The 13940-nt window shown below is 38.5% G+C and overlaps 1 protein-coding gene across 1 annotated transcript; it reads left to right on the top strand.

The window, feature by feature from the left end:
• The first annotated feature begins 5296 nt into the window (after positions 1–5296).
• On the top strand, positions 5297–11293 carry map2k2b (mitogen-activated protein kinase kinase 2b). Its single transcript, XM_029524086.1, has 11 exons — positions 5297–6171; positions 6285–6495; positions 6601–6747; positions 7024–7101; positions 7387–7438; positions 7682–7806; positions 8079–8292; positions 8383–8435; positions 8563–8624; positions 8798–8843; positions 9067–11293. Exons 1-11 carry the CDS (start codon positions 6083–6085, stop codon positions 9175–9177), a joined length of 1188 nt encoding a protein of 395 aa, XP_029379946.1. The 5' UTR covers positions 5297–6082; the 3' UTR covers positions 9178–11293.
• Positions 11294–13940: the final 2647 nt, after the last annotated feature.

Here is a 13940-nt window from a genome sequence, read left to right as displayed (position 1 = left end):
CCCTCCTGGTTTGAACTACATTTTTCGCAGAGTGGAAATATAAAGGAGTTTCATTAACTGACATCTTTTCGGAGTGGCTAGTGCCCTTTCAGATCCTACAAATCGTTCTGCTCAGTTAAATGCAGTACCGTTTTGCGGTTTTTGTCTTGGACACTCCCGCTCACCACTGCAGGGCATCAATGAGCTCCATGAGCAGTCGCACACATATGGACCGTTCCCTCCAAGAGCACAGTAGCTGGATTTGACCTGACAGCTGTTCACTGAACAATCATTGGGGAAACTGTTCAGAGATGGTGCAACTCGGTTATGACACTGAGCGTCTGGATGGCTGCGTCTGTAGCACTGAGAGATGTCTGAGGTATACATGCAGAATGTTCACTATTAAATTTAACAAAATCTTTGTTTAATAAATGATTCTGCATATTCTGTGGTCTAATGGGATGAGAAAGATGAAGTTGGTTTGTGTAGCTATTTCTTTTGTTAATATGCACATCTTTTATATTTTTTAATGTCTGCTTTGACATGTTGCACTCATCTGAAATATTTTTTATATATACTTTAGATCTGATTCCATTTCAGATTTTTAGAAAATTTGTCTTCCAGTAATCTGAATTACTGCTTTCTACTGAGACCTGCAGTGGGATCTGGTGTGTGACAATACTTGGAAAGTCCCTTTCTCCACTTCCTTATTCTTTGTAGGAGTCTGGATTTATTTGTGGGCAGCTCTCAAATTATTATTATTATAGATTATCTTGCTTGGTGAAAAAAAGCTATTAATCATATGATATAAACACATAGTAAAATTATAGAAATATTAATATTGAACCCAGGCACAATCTGTTGTATTTTAAATTCTTTCAAGATGAGCCACTGTAGGTGAATAAAAATGTTTTGAAGTGAGCTCATCTATCAAGTCCTCAACTGACAGACTCAATCAGGATCACACTCATAATACCATCAAATTCAGAGAGCGGTTTATATCGATGTGAATCTCTGGACGAGGTGTGAAAAATACATTTAAATTACATTCTTCACTCCAATGCTGAAATCATTGCTTTCTTCATTCACAAATGACAATGCATGTTTATTCATTTAAACATAAAAATCATTTAAATGTCATTGTCCCATTTATGTTTCAGACTCAGCTTGAAAATGTGAAATGTTTCATTAGGTTTTCTTATATCTGTTCCATAACTTTGACTATCAAAGATTACTCAATAGCTGAGTCTTGTTTCTTATTGAGATAAGAGTGGAAATAACTGCCTGACATCTAAATGGACAAGCAGGTAAAGTACTAATATAATATTGATTACAGAACCTTGACATTTCCCACCTTTGGTGACAGAGGGAAGAAAAAACTTACTTTTTAGGGGCAGAAACCGCAAGCAGAACCATGCAGGCTGGGGGAGGGCAGCCATCTGCCCTGGCCAAATGGGTAAATAGAAACATGGAGGGAACAGGTAAGAGGAAGGGAGAGTGACAGTGCGCTCATGTGCTTGGGGGAATAAACAATAACCAACATCAAACAGATTGAAACATTTAAGTTAATAGTAATCTTATTGGAATGACAACGTGGACTATAAATATAAATTTAAATGTAAAGAAAATGCCAACGTTTCCCCCAAACAAATCATCTGGATTTTCAAGGACTAATGTCCTCACCTCATTTAAATTTATGCCAGGTAGTAGTCTCACTCACCAGTCAGTAATTTTTTGTGCATTCCATCACAAGTTTGGCAGAGAGCCTGTGGTATCACAGTCACTACCTTGATCCAGGCCACGTTCGTCAGTTTGGCCATGTTCTGTATCCTCAACTATCTCAGAGAGGCTAGATATCCAATAACATCACATCAATTGTACTAGGTGAAACAGAACATGTACTAATCATTTCAAGAGTCCTCGTCATTATCTATTGGCCAACTTCTTGCAGTGAAAGAAGTGGATCATCCCCTCAGGCATGTTGTAAAATCACTGTGCTGTGTAGAGAATTCACTGTTGGCTTTCACACACAAACCCCGCTGTACTGCGCTCAGCTCACTAATGAAAGCAGTTGAGGGATTTTTTAAGATAATCAATTCTCTTGTTGTCTTATTAATTTCAGGTTCTTGGTCCTCAGTTTGGCCAAGCTGTGAGATACTGAGCAAGTCTGCCAAAATGATCCTCACTCTTCTTGGCTACAGTCTAGGTTTTGGCATTGGTTATGCCTACTTCATACGAGGCTGGAGGATGCTGCTGGATGCCACAGCCATCCCTGGCTTCCTATTTATTCCAACCTGGTGATAAGTCTGATTAATCTTATTGTTCAACACTAAGTTCCCAGCTACTGAATGTGCCCACTGGGCAAACAAGCACAAAGAGACCCGGATAACAAAAGAGCTACAATAAAATATAAAATGAATATAAAGTGATTGTACATGGCAATAATAATTATGGATACACAAAGCAAGAAGAGACAATAACAAATGCAAATAGATACAAAATTGCCACAAATATGCAATACAGCCACAAAGACATGTAAAACAACCTCAAAGTCATATAAATCAAGATGAAAAATCTTAACAAAGAGACACAAATGACCTCAAAGCAAATTTACAGTCACATGGTTTGTAGTCATTATATAAAATCTGTGCCCAGGAGCCTGTTATCTACCTGTACATATCTATCTACATAATAACATACTGTTGTATTTTTATTCATGCACCCTCATCTAAATTCACTTAATTGCTCTGTATGTTTTACTGATGCCCATGATTGTATTTGGTTTGAATATTTATTTGATTATCAGGGAAAAAAAGTATTAATCAGAATCAATGCAGTCATAAAAACATGAACACAACACACTTGTCCCAGAAAAATCCCAAAAACCAAATTTCAAACTATAACAAAGGGAGCCAGCTGTGTCTGTATTTAATTGTTTAGGAATATCCAAATAAAGAGATTTTTATTATAAATGTGGCAGATCAGAAGAGGGAAGTTTAAAGAAAAATGAGGCATTAATCTTGCTAACTGTAATGTTGTAATGTCTGTTGACTAATTTCATAAAGACTTTATAGCTTGATGTTATCATTTCAAAACTTAAAAGTTTGTATTTGAAAAAGTGTTTTGTGCTTTTTGATTTTTTTTTTATTATTTTTTTTTCAGATGGAAAAATAAATCTCCATTTCACTTTCAATCATTATCAAACTGCAGATTCATCAAAGCACTTAATTTAATTGTGTTATAATGAGAAAACTGGATTTGGGATACATTTGAGATCAATATATTATTGAAACATGCTGCATTCCATCTTAAATCGCTGTTGACTTCGTATTTCTGCCGGATGTCAGAAATAGATGCCACGGCCTTCTATGGTCTCTCTCTCAACAGTTGTAACCTGAATGGAAATGGCTACCTCAACTGCTTCATTTCTGCGGCCACTGACATTGTGGTGTATGTAGCCTCTCTGTTGCACACTGATATTCGTTGGCAAAATGCTTCAGCTCATCAGACTGCTTCCTGAGGCTCTGGACTTGAAGACACCAGCACAAAACACAAAACAAAACTGGGAATCTGTAGGATTGGATTGGTGCATTTGTAACTTGTACATGTCTAATAATTTTTTTAACAATTGGCTTCTGTTGATAGCATGTTGCTGCCAGACACCAGAAACAGCAGACTTCCAACCTTATCAGCCAGGCCAAACCTATCAGAAGGTGTGTCACTGTGGATGCACATATTATGATACACAGAGAAGATTAATGCCGCTCCTCCATGTATTCGACAGACAACTCATACTATAAACATCAAAAGAGATAAGCATAACTGTCAATGCATCAAGAGCAGGTCTGCTGATGCACAAAGTGTTACATATGTTGGTGATATTGTGTGCTTGAACAGTTTCCTTTTTGTTTCTCTGGTCTCTGCTCCTATGTGAAAGTTGCTGCCGTCCAAATCAAAGAGCCACAGCCCAGACAGACACGACTGAAGGCTGCAAAGAAATGAACAAGACTGCCCCCTGCTGAAAAAGTAAGACTCAAGTGATCACGGAGTAAAAAGCAAATGCAGTATTTCCGTGTGTATTGGAGAGACGTTAATGTCGTTTGGGCTTTACAACCAAATGCAAAATAAGCCATAGCATAGAAATGAAAAGTCCTGTAACGGTGACTTACATTAAGAGATGACTCGGTACATTTTTTCCAAACCACTTGTCCTCATGTCTGTTGTCCTGAATCTATCTGATCCTGTTGACTCGTTCTCTGTTGTTATTTCACGTGATATTTGGTAGAGATTAATGCCAGAAACTATGTTGTAAAAAGAAGTGCATTTCCTCATTTTTATGTAAGTTCTCGGGCACAGCTGCACTGAATGTAGAACAAGGAAAGTTAAACCTCTGGTTAATAATATAATGAGGAATTTTTTTTAGGTGTTAGTTAAAGGTGTTAGTTAAATAGTGGGAAGGTGCAAGATTGAACATTGTATTGATTATAAGATGTCTCTGAATTTGAAATTCGAAACGGGCTTGTTACTTTTTTTTCCTACTGTGTACAATCACCAACGGATAAAAGCTTTTGGCCTTTTTTTGGAGGGGGTCCAGCTAAAGAGCGCACAGTCCAGAGGGATTATTTGATAAATCAGTTCAACAGAGCTCAATACTTTCAAGATTTGCAGTGTATCTTCACACTCCCTGTTCGTACCTCAGGTGGTGTTTGGATTACTGTAGATCACCAGTCAAGCAAAGAGGGGAAGTTCCCTGGTGCCCCGGACCACCAATGCCCAGCTGCAATGTGCGCTGCATGTCATTCGGTTTTGGTCATTTCAGTCATTGCATAATTATCTTTAAAAATATGTCATAATATTACCACAAAATGAAAATTGTAGATTATAATCTCAGTAAAACTGTACTGCTCGTGAACACTGTGCTCATCCCAATGAGTCCGACTAATAAACTCACCCATGTCTAGGTCTGAACAGTTTATTAGGCACAACTACAGCTAAAACTACTGCAGCCTTTTGCACAAAGGCTGAATCCTTTAATATCAGATGTTCAGAGATGAGCCAGTTCAATTGTTTCACACAGCTCTTTACACCAATTCTAGATAAAATGAATATTGAAACAATTTAACGAGGGTAAGATCTATTACAGGACTACTATAATTGGTGTATACGTAAAAGTGAAGAAACTAAAACCCGTATGATCCATGGCTGATGTGTAAAACTGTGCAGTTGGTGACAGTCTCATTACATAATAGCGTTAACATACAGTCACTCCTGCCCAGCTGACTGTCAACGGCAGAAACATCGCGAGATTTTCCTCCGTCGTCTCACGGAGCAGTGCGGGATCCTCCCGGTCTCCGGTCCGGACTGATCCGTGTGCACCACTCCGCCGCCGCCGCCGGGACCCGGTGTCTGTCCGCAGCAACCACACACACCTGCCGGCTGAAAGACAGACAGAGGACACACTGAGCGGGACCACAGCCCCCATGAGCCGCTTTTTTCTAAATGCACAGCCGGAAGTCAAGTAAAACAGTCGCTTGCTATGTGCGGTGTTTTCACGCAACAGCTAGCAGAAAAGGTTAGCTAGCTGCTAGTGATGGCTCTGGTTCTGAAAACATTCAGATTTCCTTTACCTTGTAGCTAGTTTAGTGTATATCCATTTTAAATACAATTATTTCCCGCCAGCTCAGTGATCACGGTGTCAGTTATCATTGTAATGTATCGTCTTCCAACGTAAGACAGTTAAGTTAGCTATTATTTTAATGTTAGCCATCTAGCTAATGATAGCCTTACACTATTGCAGGCTCCCCCCAAACAACAGGAACAGAAAAGCATTATTTCTTACCAGAATTGTTGAGCCCTGAGGATAGGTCTGACCCACCTGACATTGACAGGAAGAGGGGTTCATTTCGTCCACATAGCATCTTAATGAAAACACCTTTTTGCTATTTAAATCCTCAGACCAGTGCCTATGAAATTGAATTGATCTAAAATAATAGTAGTTTAGCTCTAGTCAGCCACTTTGAAGTTATTATTTATAGCACAGAGAAAAGTGCCATTAAACTTACAAATAATAATACATATATAAACAGTTCATCCATAACTGAGCATGCCTCCTAAAAGGAGACCCGTTCCCTTGAACATTGCTCCCATTGGTGATGGATTATCCACCTCCCCCAACACAGATGTTGCAAAAGAGTAAGTTATCATGCTGACCTAACTGTAGACATACACCAAATAAAAGATAAATATGTAATTGATTTACACTACCTGAAAGAAAGACCATTCCCTTTCTGTATTCATTTACTCAGGGCTAATTTAGAAGCACTCAAGAAAATATTGGAAGAGTTGGACCTGGATGAACAGCAGAAGAAAAGATTAGAAGCTTTTCTAACACAGAAGGCCAAAGTAGGCGAGTTGAAAGATGATGACTTCCATCGAATCTGTGAGCTGGGTGCAGGCAATGGAGGTGTAGTCAGTAAGGAGTGCCACAAACCATCAGGAATTATCATGGCTAGAAAGGTGAGCTACAAAGAGGACAACTGACTGGCGTGAATGTAATTAAACTTGTTGTTCTGTAAAGGAATTCTGAATTAATTTTTCATCTTAATGTTGGATTCTGTTCAGCTCATTCATCTGGAAATTAAACCGGCTATCAGAAACCAGATCATCCGAGAACTTCAGGTGTTGCATGAGTGTAACTCTCCCTACATTGTGGGTTTCTATGGAGCTTTTTACAGCGATGGAGAAATCAGCATCTGTATGGAGCATATGGTGAGAGAACATCTGCCATATTTGACTGCTCATTCCCACAGGGACGTTATCGTTTTTCTTCTATTGTTCTTGTACTCTGATGACCCAAAACACGAGCAGTTGCAGATGAAGTGAATAATGTTGATTATCTTGCAACAATGTCACATATGAAAGCTGTATTACAATTAAAGTGCAAATAACAGTAATGGGTAACATGTGCCCTTTCAAAATGCTGTGCTCATTTTATTATTTCATGGACTGTTTCTATTCTCTGTCTCCTTTTTTTTTTTTTTTCAGGATGGTGGATCACTGGACCAGGTACTGAAAGAAGCAAGAAGAATCCCTGAAGAGATTCTGGGTAAAGTTAGTATTGCTGTAAGTATATAGTATTGTCATATTATGTGATATTACATGGTTACACAACAATTGGTAGGACAAGTTTTTACTTTAGATTTAGCACTTTCATCAAGATGTAGATGTATCTGTTGTCACATCATTCTTTTGCGCTACTGAATTGAGTGCAAAAGAAACCATGGATTTAATATGCAGACTAATACCATAAGCCTGCATGGGTTTCCTACTTGTTTCTGAATGTTGTTTTCACATTAATGTTATTTATAATGATAGACTTAAGTGACTTCTTTCCTTTTTTGAAAACAGGTTTTGAGAGGCCTTGCCTACCTGAGAGAAAAACACCAAATTATGCATAGAGGTATAAGAATTTTCATCAGGTCAATTATTAAGTTTTTCTGAAAGACTTTGTGCACAATAGCAAGATGCTTTATACTTAGTCAATACATGTACATTATTCTGCTTGTACATGTTTTCATATACTAAAGATAAATGAGGTAAAACACATTAATTCAACTGTGTGTCAAAGATTGCAATGCATTTGCACATTGTTATAAATGACTAGTCAGGCAAAGTTTTCAATCCATATCCTTTTCACCAACAGATGTGAAGCCCTCAAACATACTTGTGAATTCACGTGGTGAAATCAAGCTATGTGACTTTGGTGTGAGTGGACAGCTCATAGACTCTATGGCCAATTCCTTTGTTGGGACACGATCTTATATGTCGGTATGTCGATCCTTCCGAATTTTTCTGTGGGCACGTGAACTTGGTTCATTTGCTCAAAAATCTGCATCTAACTTATTTGTTGTTGCTTTTTAAATCAAATGTGTAAATCTTTTATGAACCGCCCAATCCATACACAAATTGCAATGCAGATCAAAATATTTGTTGGGTCCAGCTAATTTGACATTTAAAGCTTGTTCAGTTCCTTGTATTTGTTTATATAATATTCATTAAGTATCTCACATTGGCGTGTATTGTTCATTCTTGCTGTTCAGCCTGAGAGACTGCAGGGCACCCACTATTCTGTGCAGTCAGACGTGTGGAGTATGGGCTTATCCCTTGTGGAGCTGTCAATTGGACGCTACCCCATCCCGCCACCAGATGCTAAAGAACTGGAGGCCATATTTGGAAGACCCATATTGGACGGTGGTGAGGGAGAGACGCACAGCACTTCACCCAGACCGAGGCCACCAGGAAGACCTGTTAGTGGTGAGGATCACAAATCTATATCAGTAAACTATGTATGTTTTCACATCACAATGTTCTTTGAAATGTTGATTATGAAACCACCTATTCCAGGTCATGGTGCTGTAATGGCCATCTTTGAACTCCTAGACTACATAGTAAATGAGGTGAGAATCTAAGACCAGCTAAAATGACTTATCTGATTCTATTTTGTATTAGCTGTCATCCTTTCAAAATCTGGAAGTTGTAATATTCTGTTGTTGGTGATATGCTCATATATTCATTCAATTTCAGCCTCCTCCGAAACTACCACATGGTGTATTCACTTCGGATTTCCAAGACTTTGTGACAAAATGGTGAGAAAACATTTTTGCCTGGCAACACTGCTTAGCTGTCTTTTGTCATATACAATTAACATGCAACAATCTTTTTTGTGATTTTGCTGAGTAGTAATTGTAAAGATATGATCCAATGTTTCATGATCAATTTGATGGATGAAACGCTCTAAAATGTCTTTGATCATTTTTAGTCTCATCAAAAATCCAGCAGACAGAGCAGATTTGAAAATGTTGATGGTAAGTGTCATGACTTACTTTCAGATTTCAGTTCAAAATTGTTTTGTTCATCTTATTTGTATTGGGAACATGTTCAATATCTAACAAGTCTAGGAATTAGTCCCCCTAAAGAAAAAGATAAAGATATCATACACTTACTGTCAGCAGCACAAACTTTTTTTGCACATTACGTTTTCAACTCCTAGCATCTTATTTCCATGTGTGCATTTGTGTTTTGTTTCAGAACCACATGTTTATCAAGCGGTCTGAGGCGGAGGAGGTAGATTTTGCCGGCTGGCTCTGTAAAACCATGGGGCTGAACCAACCAAGCACTCCCACACATACTGCAGACTGAATGCACAATCTGTTAACACTGATTAACACAGTATAAAATAATATCATGGAGAAGCTGCTGCCTAAGACCATACACCCACACATAAATATCTTTTTGCCACAACCTCCTTCAGGTTAACTCCTAAAGGCTCCAGTTATCAATTCAACTCAACTGACATTTGAACCAGTTGATGTGAAGGCTATTCTGTCTACAGTTAAACCAATTGTGGAGTTAGTCCTTTGAGAGTTTATTATCCGTAAAATGTCTCCTTAAATCAATTACAGTATGATTCCTCTGAATGTTTGTTTGCAACATGGGGAACCTATGGCTTGCAAAAGTATTCATATCCTTTGAACTTTTCAGCATTTTGTCACATTACGACCACAAACATAAATATATTTTATTGGAATTTTATGTGAAAGACCAACACAAAGTTGCACACAACTGTGAAGTACAAAGAAAATTATACATGATTAAAAAAAAATGTTACAAATAAAAAACTGAGAAGTGTGATGTGCAAAAGTGAGTCAAAATACTTTGTGCAGCAGCCTTTTGCTGCAATTACAGCTGCAACTCTTTCGGGGTATGTCTGCCAGCTTTGCACATCTAGAGACTGAATTTTTTTTGCCCATTCTTCTTTGCAAAATGACTCAAGCTCAGTCAGATTAGTTGGAGAGTGTTTGTGAATGGAAGATTTCAGATCTTGCCACAGATTCTCAATTGGATTGAGGTCTGGACTTTGACTGGGCCATTCTAACATATTAATGTTTGGTTTTAAACTATTCCATTGTAGCCCTGGCTTTATGTTTAGGGTCTTTGTCCTGCTCGAAGGTGAACCTCCGCCCTAGTCTCAAGTCTTTTACAGACTCCAACAGGTTTTCTTCCAAGATTGCCCTTTCCCATCAACTCTGACCATTTTCCCTGTCCCTGCTGAAGAGAAGCACCCCCAGAGCATGATGCTGCTTTTCAGTTTTTATTTGTATAAAAAAAATAAAAAAATAAATCATGTATAATTTTCTTTGTATTTCACAATTGTGTGCCACTTTGTGTTGGTCTTTCACATAAAATTCCAATAAAATATTTTTATGGCTGTGGTCATAACGTGACAAAATGTGGAAAAGTTCAATGGGTATGAATGCTATTGCAAGCTATTGTAAGTCATTAGTAATTTGGGTTAAGTTAAATTCAGGACTGTGGACTATTAAATCTCCTTGGAGACTGACATGCCATTAGGCTTTTGTTCATGCTGTTCTTGATACCCTGCAGTCAAACAGACTGTGCACACTGTATGCAGACTGGAAGAGTTATCCCATAAAAGAGTTTCAAAACAAATATAGTAGCTGTGCTCAATTTTCTAACATGTCTCTTTTTCAGTTCAGCTCTCTGGATCTCTGGTGTTACTTTCTCCACAGTGATATGATAGTTATGGTCCTAGTGTGTCAACCCAATTTTTATATTCAAGGTTAAGCATCTTTACACACATACAGGCAGATGCATGTGTTTTTTTTGTTTTTTGTATTTGATAGACACACAAACATATTGACAAACGTTTATTTTACAAAACACATCAGGTAAGTGGCCAAAATAAACTCTTTGAATTAGTTTTTTGTATTTTTAGACCTTTATTTCAGGCAGTAATCAGCAGAGAGGCTGCCAGGAAATAGGTAAAGAGAGAGAGGAATGACCTAAAGCATAAGTCCCCTGGCACAGCTAATTTCTAAGCTTGTCAACAAAGTTTGAGATATACTCAGGTGAACTCAGTGTTTAGAACATTTCAGCATGACAGTAACATGAGAAAACCATGTTTTGTTTTTTTAAGTTACCAGCTGTAAAGCACCACCCCACTCTGTGTGTAGTTTTGTCTTTTGGTAATTTAAAACAGCGTCCTGTTTACTCAAGCTTCATATTGGCTGTGCAAGTGGAGGCAGTGTCATTGGGAAAAACATAAAAAGAATTAGCCAGGGACAATGCCCTCTGCAGCAAAAATTTGAAACAGGCCACATTGCATCTATGAGTAGGTGAGTCCTGCCAGATTTCCTGAGCCCTTTCATTCTACATTATTAAAGAAATATGAGTTTTTATGGTAAACTCATAATAGGCTTTGTTTGAGAATCACAAGTGTCAATAAATGTTATGCATTGGAAAATGTTGACATGGTACCTTCATTTGTCAGAATCTGCTTTCTCTGCCACACACTTCTCTTTCCAGAAGGGGGCATCGTATCAACAGCATAGCACTGAGTAGCCCTGATCGGATTCCAAATCAAAATAATCAACCAAACCAACAGACAAAATTATTCCCTGGTTGAATGGTGTGTGCACGTTGTTGCAACCACATTAATACATAATACTGAAAGGAGGCAAAGAACGTGAAATAAACCACTGATAAGAACGTATTTGGAATTCTGATACAATACTTCTATTTTAATTTCACAATCAAACATTGTGATTCATCTGTTTGGCTAATGTCTGGTGCTGTGATAACATGTCACCCCTTCAATGTCTGTCAACTTCAGTCTGAAAGTGAGAGGCATTGAGCTCAGAGAGACTGTTGATAGGAGGGGACCACTGCAGCAGAAAAACAGCAAAGTCTGCAGTCATTAATATGCAAATATGCAAATGAGAGGGTAATTAAGATAGGGCGTTTGTCAGTGGCTCTTTGATTGCTAATGAATTCCAATCTGCACAAAAGGGGGAGGGGATGATGAGGTAAAAATTAGGAAAAAGAACAGAATGTTATTGCGCTTTTTCTTCTCCTGAAAAAAAAAGGAATAAGTGAAGGCTATAGAATGTACAAGCTGGTTAGAAAGAAATCATTCTCTGATTTGTTCAAACGCAGAGAAAGAAAATGCTTCTTTCAAACTTATACTAACAACCACCTTCCAACACTGACACAAACCAATCTTGTGTGGGAGATGCACTAAATGTGTACCTTAAAATATATCTATCTATCTATCTATCTATCTATCTATCTATCTATCTATCTATCTATCTATCTATTTATTTATTTATTTATTTATTTTCAGACCAGCAAAAGGTACAGCATACAAGAGGTGAAATGGGGCTATGAAAATGTGCCAAGACAATTAACTGTGAACATTGTCACTGAGCATTCAGCATGGAGGAGCCACTGCAGGAAGGTAGGAGGAATTGTGCTCATTAAGAGTGATGTGGTTAGCCCCTGTTGTGAAAGATGCTCAGGTATCTTGGTGGGGGATGTTGGGAGGCAGAATATTGTGTGTCAAAAAAAAAAAAAAATGTTTCTTATTTTTGGCAAATGTGGTTGTGGGGGGAGGGTGGGGGGTACACAGTTCACACACGAGCACACACTGCTGTTACTGCTGTTTCAGTGGTCCCTTGACACTTGTCCATCTCCCTCCCTGGCATGTGAAAGACAATATGTATACATGAAATAAAAACAAATTAATTGTTGTGAAGAATGGTGTAAACAGCTGCTCTTGGTACCTAAAAGCATAATGACTTCCTTCCAAAACCATAGCTTAGTGTATTCCTCAAGGCTCAACAATGACGGCTGCTGTTTGAAATGTTAATAAAAACTATTCAATGAAGGCTTGATGTTCTTGTGGTATTGAGCCCATTGGATATCAAGTTCAAAGTGTAAACCGATGTATTTGAATTTGGCTGATCCCGGCCCTACGCTGCTTGATGTGTGATGAGCAGTGGATTGTGTGTGTTTGTGTTTGAGTGTGTATGGGCGTGGGTGTGTGTGTATATTTGAGTCTGAGAGAGAAAGAGAGAAAGGGGGCTGTATTTTTCACAGGAAACAGGAAACCAGAAGTCATAACAGGATGCCCCTGGTTTTCTTACTGTACCTGATGCGTGGGTGGCTGCATAGGGGTAACCCATTTACAAAACTTAAAGCTTGTATAGAAGAAGAAGAGAGAGCCCAGGAAAGATTGGGTGGAAGAGAGGGTGCACACATTGGGGTTAGGAAAATGGAGTCCCACTCTAAATATAGCTTTTTCTGAGTCTTGGGCCTTGCCATGCAACCTTGATGTTGTTTTGCCTCCTTGCTGTTCGTCCTACTTTCCAAAAGGCAACAAACCAAACATTGTTTGATGTTTTGTGTAGAGCTGTGATATTATCACTACCATGGCAAATACATATAGCAGCTTTCCCCAGGTGTGCTGTAGGAGCTTCTCAAGTGAATCTGTGAAATGAGACCAGTTTTGTCATAATGAGGTTGATGTGCTAACACTGCTGCTAAAATATGTAGAGAAGAGTTGCAATCTGTATTTTATGACAGGAATCAAAGCATTTGTTGTCTAATTCAGTAAATTAACATCCTTTGGCACTACTTAAAAAAAAAATAAAATATTTAAGCCCGAAAGGACAACATGTTAACCCCATTGTTAATGACAGACAGGTGTTAACTGCATGTTTGCAGTGCATGCTGAGCGCTTGTGTTGTGAACCACAAAGTGGATGGCTGAGTTTTCTCGTAAAGGCCAGCACAGATGTTATTTAGGTTGTTTCCCCTAAAACCAATTGAGGTTTTCTCTAGAAAGTCTCAAAACAAACACTGACATTAACTGCAGCCCTGCTTCCATAAACATTGATGTACAACTCAAGAGAAACAGCAGCCAAACCTCCCCCAAGACTTATATGCTGGCTCATGCTGCAAACTCTTTATATTCCGATGTGTGACAAATAAGTGGCCCCGGCGGTACTTTCTAAAACATGTCAGAGACATATAACTGCAGGGTGCTGTCCCTCCTAAACACCAAGTTAAACTGCAAACCGCATTATAGATGTAGAACACCGT

The sequence above is a fragment of the Echeneis naucrates genome, chromosome 17 (genome assembly GCF_900963305.1).
Source record: "Echeneis naucrates chromosome 17, fEcheNa1.1, whole genome shotgun sequence".
Lineage (NCBI taxonomy): Eukaryota > Metazoa > Chordata > Actinopteri > Carangiformes > Echeneidae > Echeneis > Echeneis naucrates.
The sequence above is the reverse complement of the archived record's forward strand: the minus strand, read 5'-3'. Positions and strand labels throughout refer to the sequence as shown.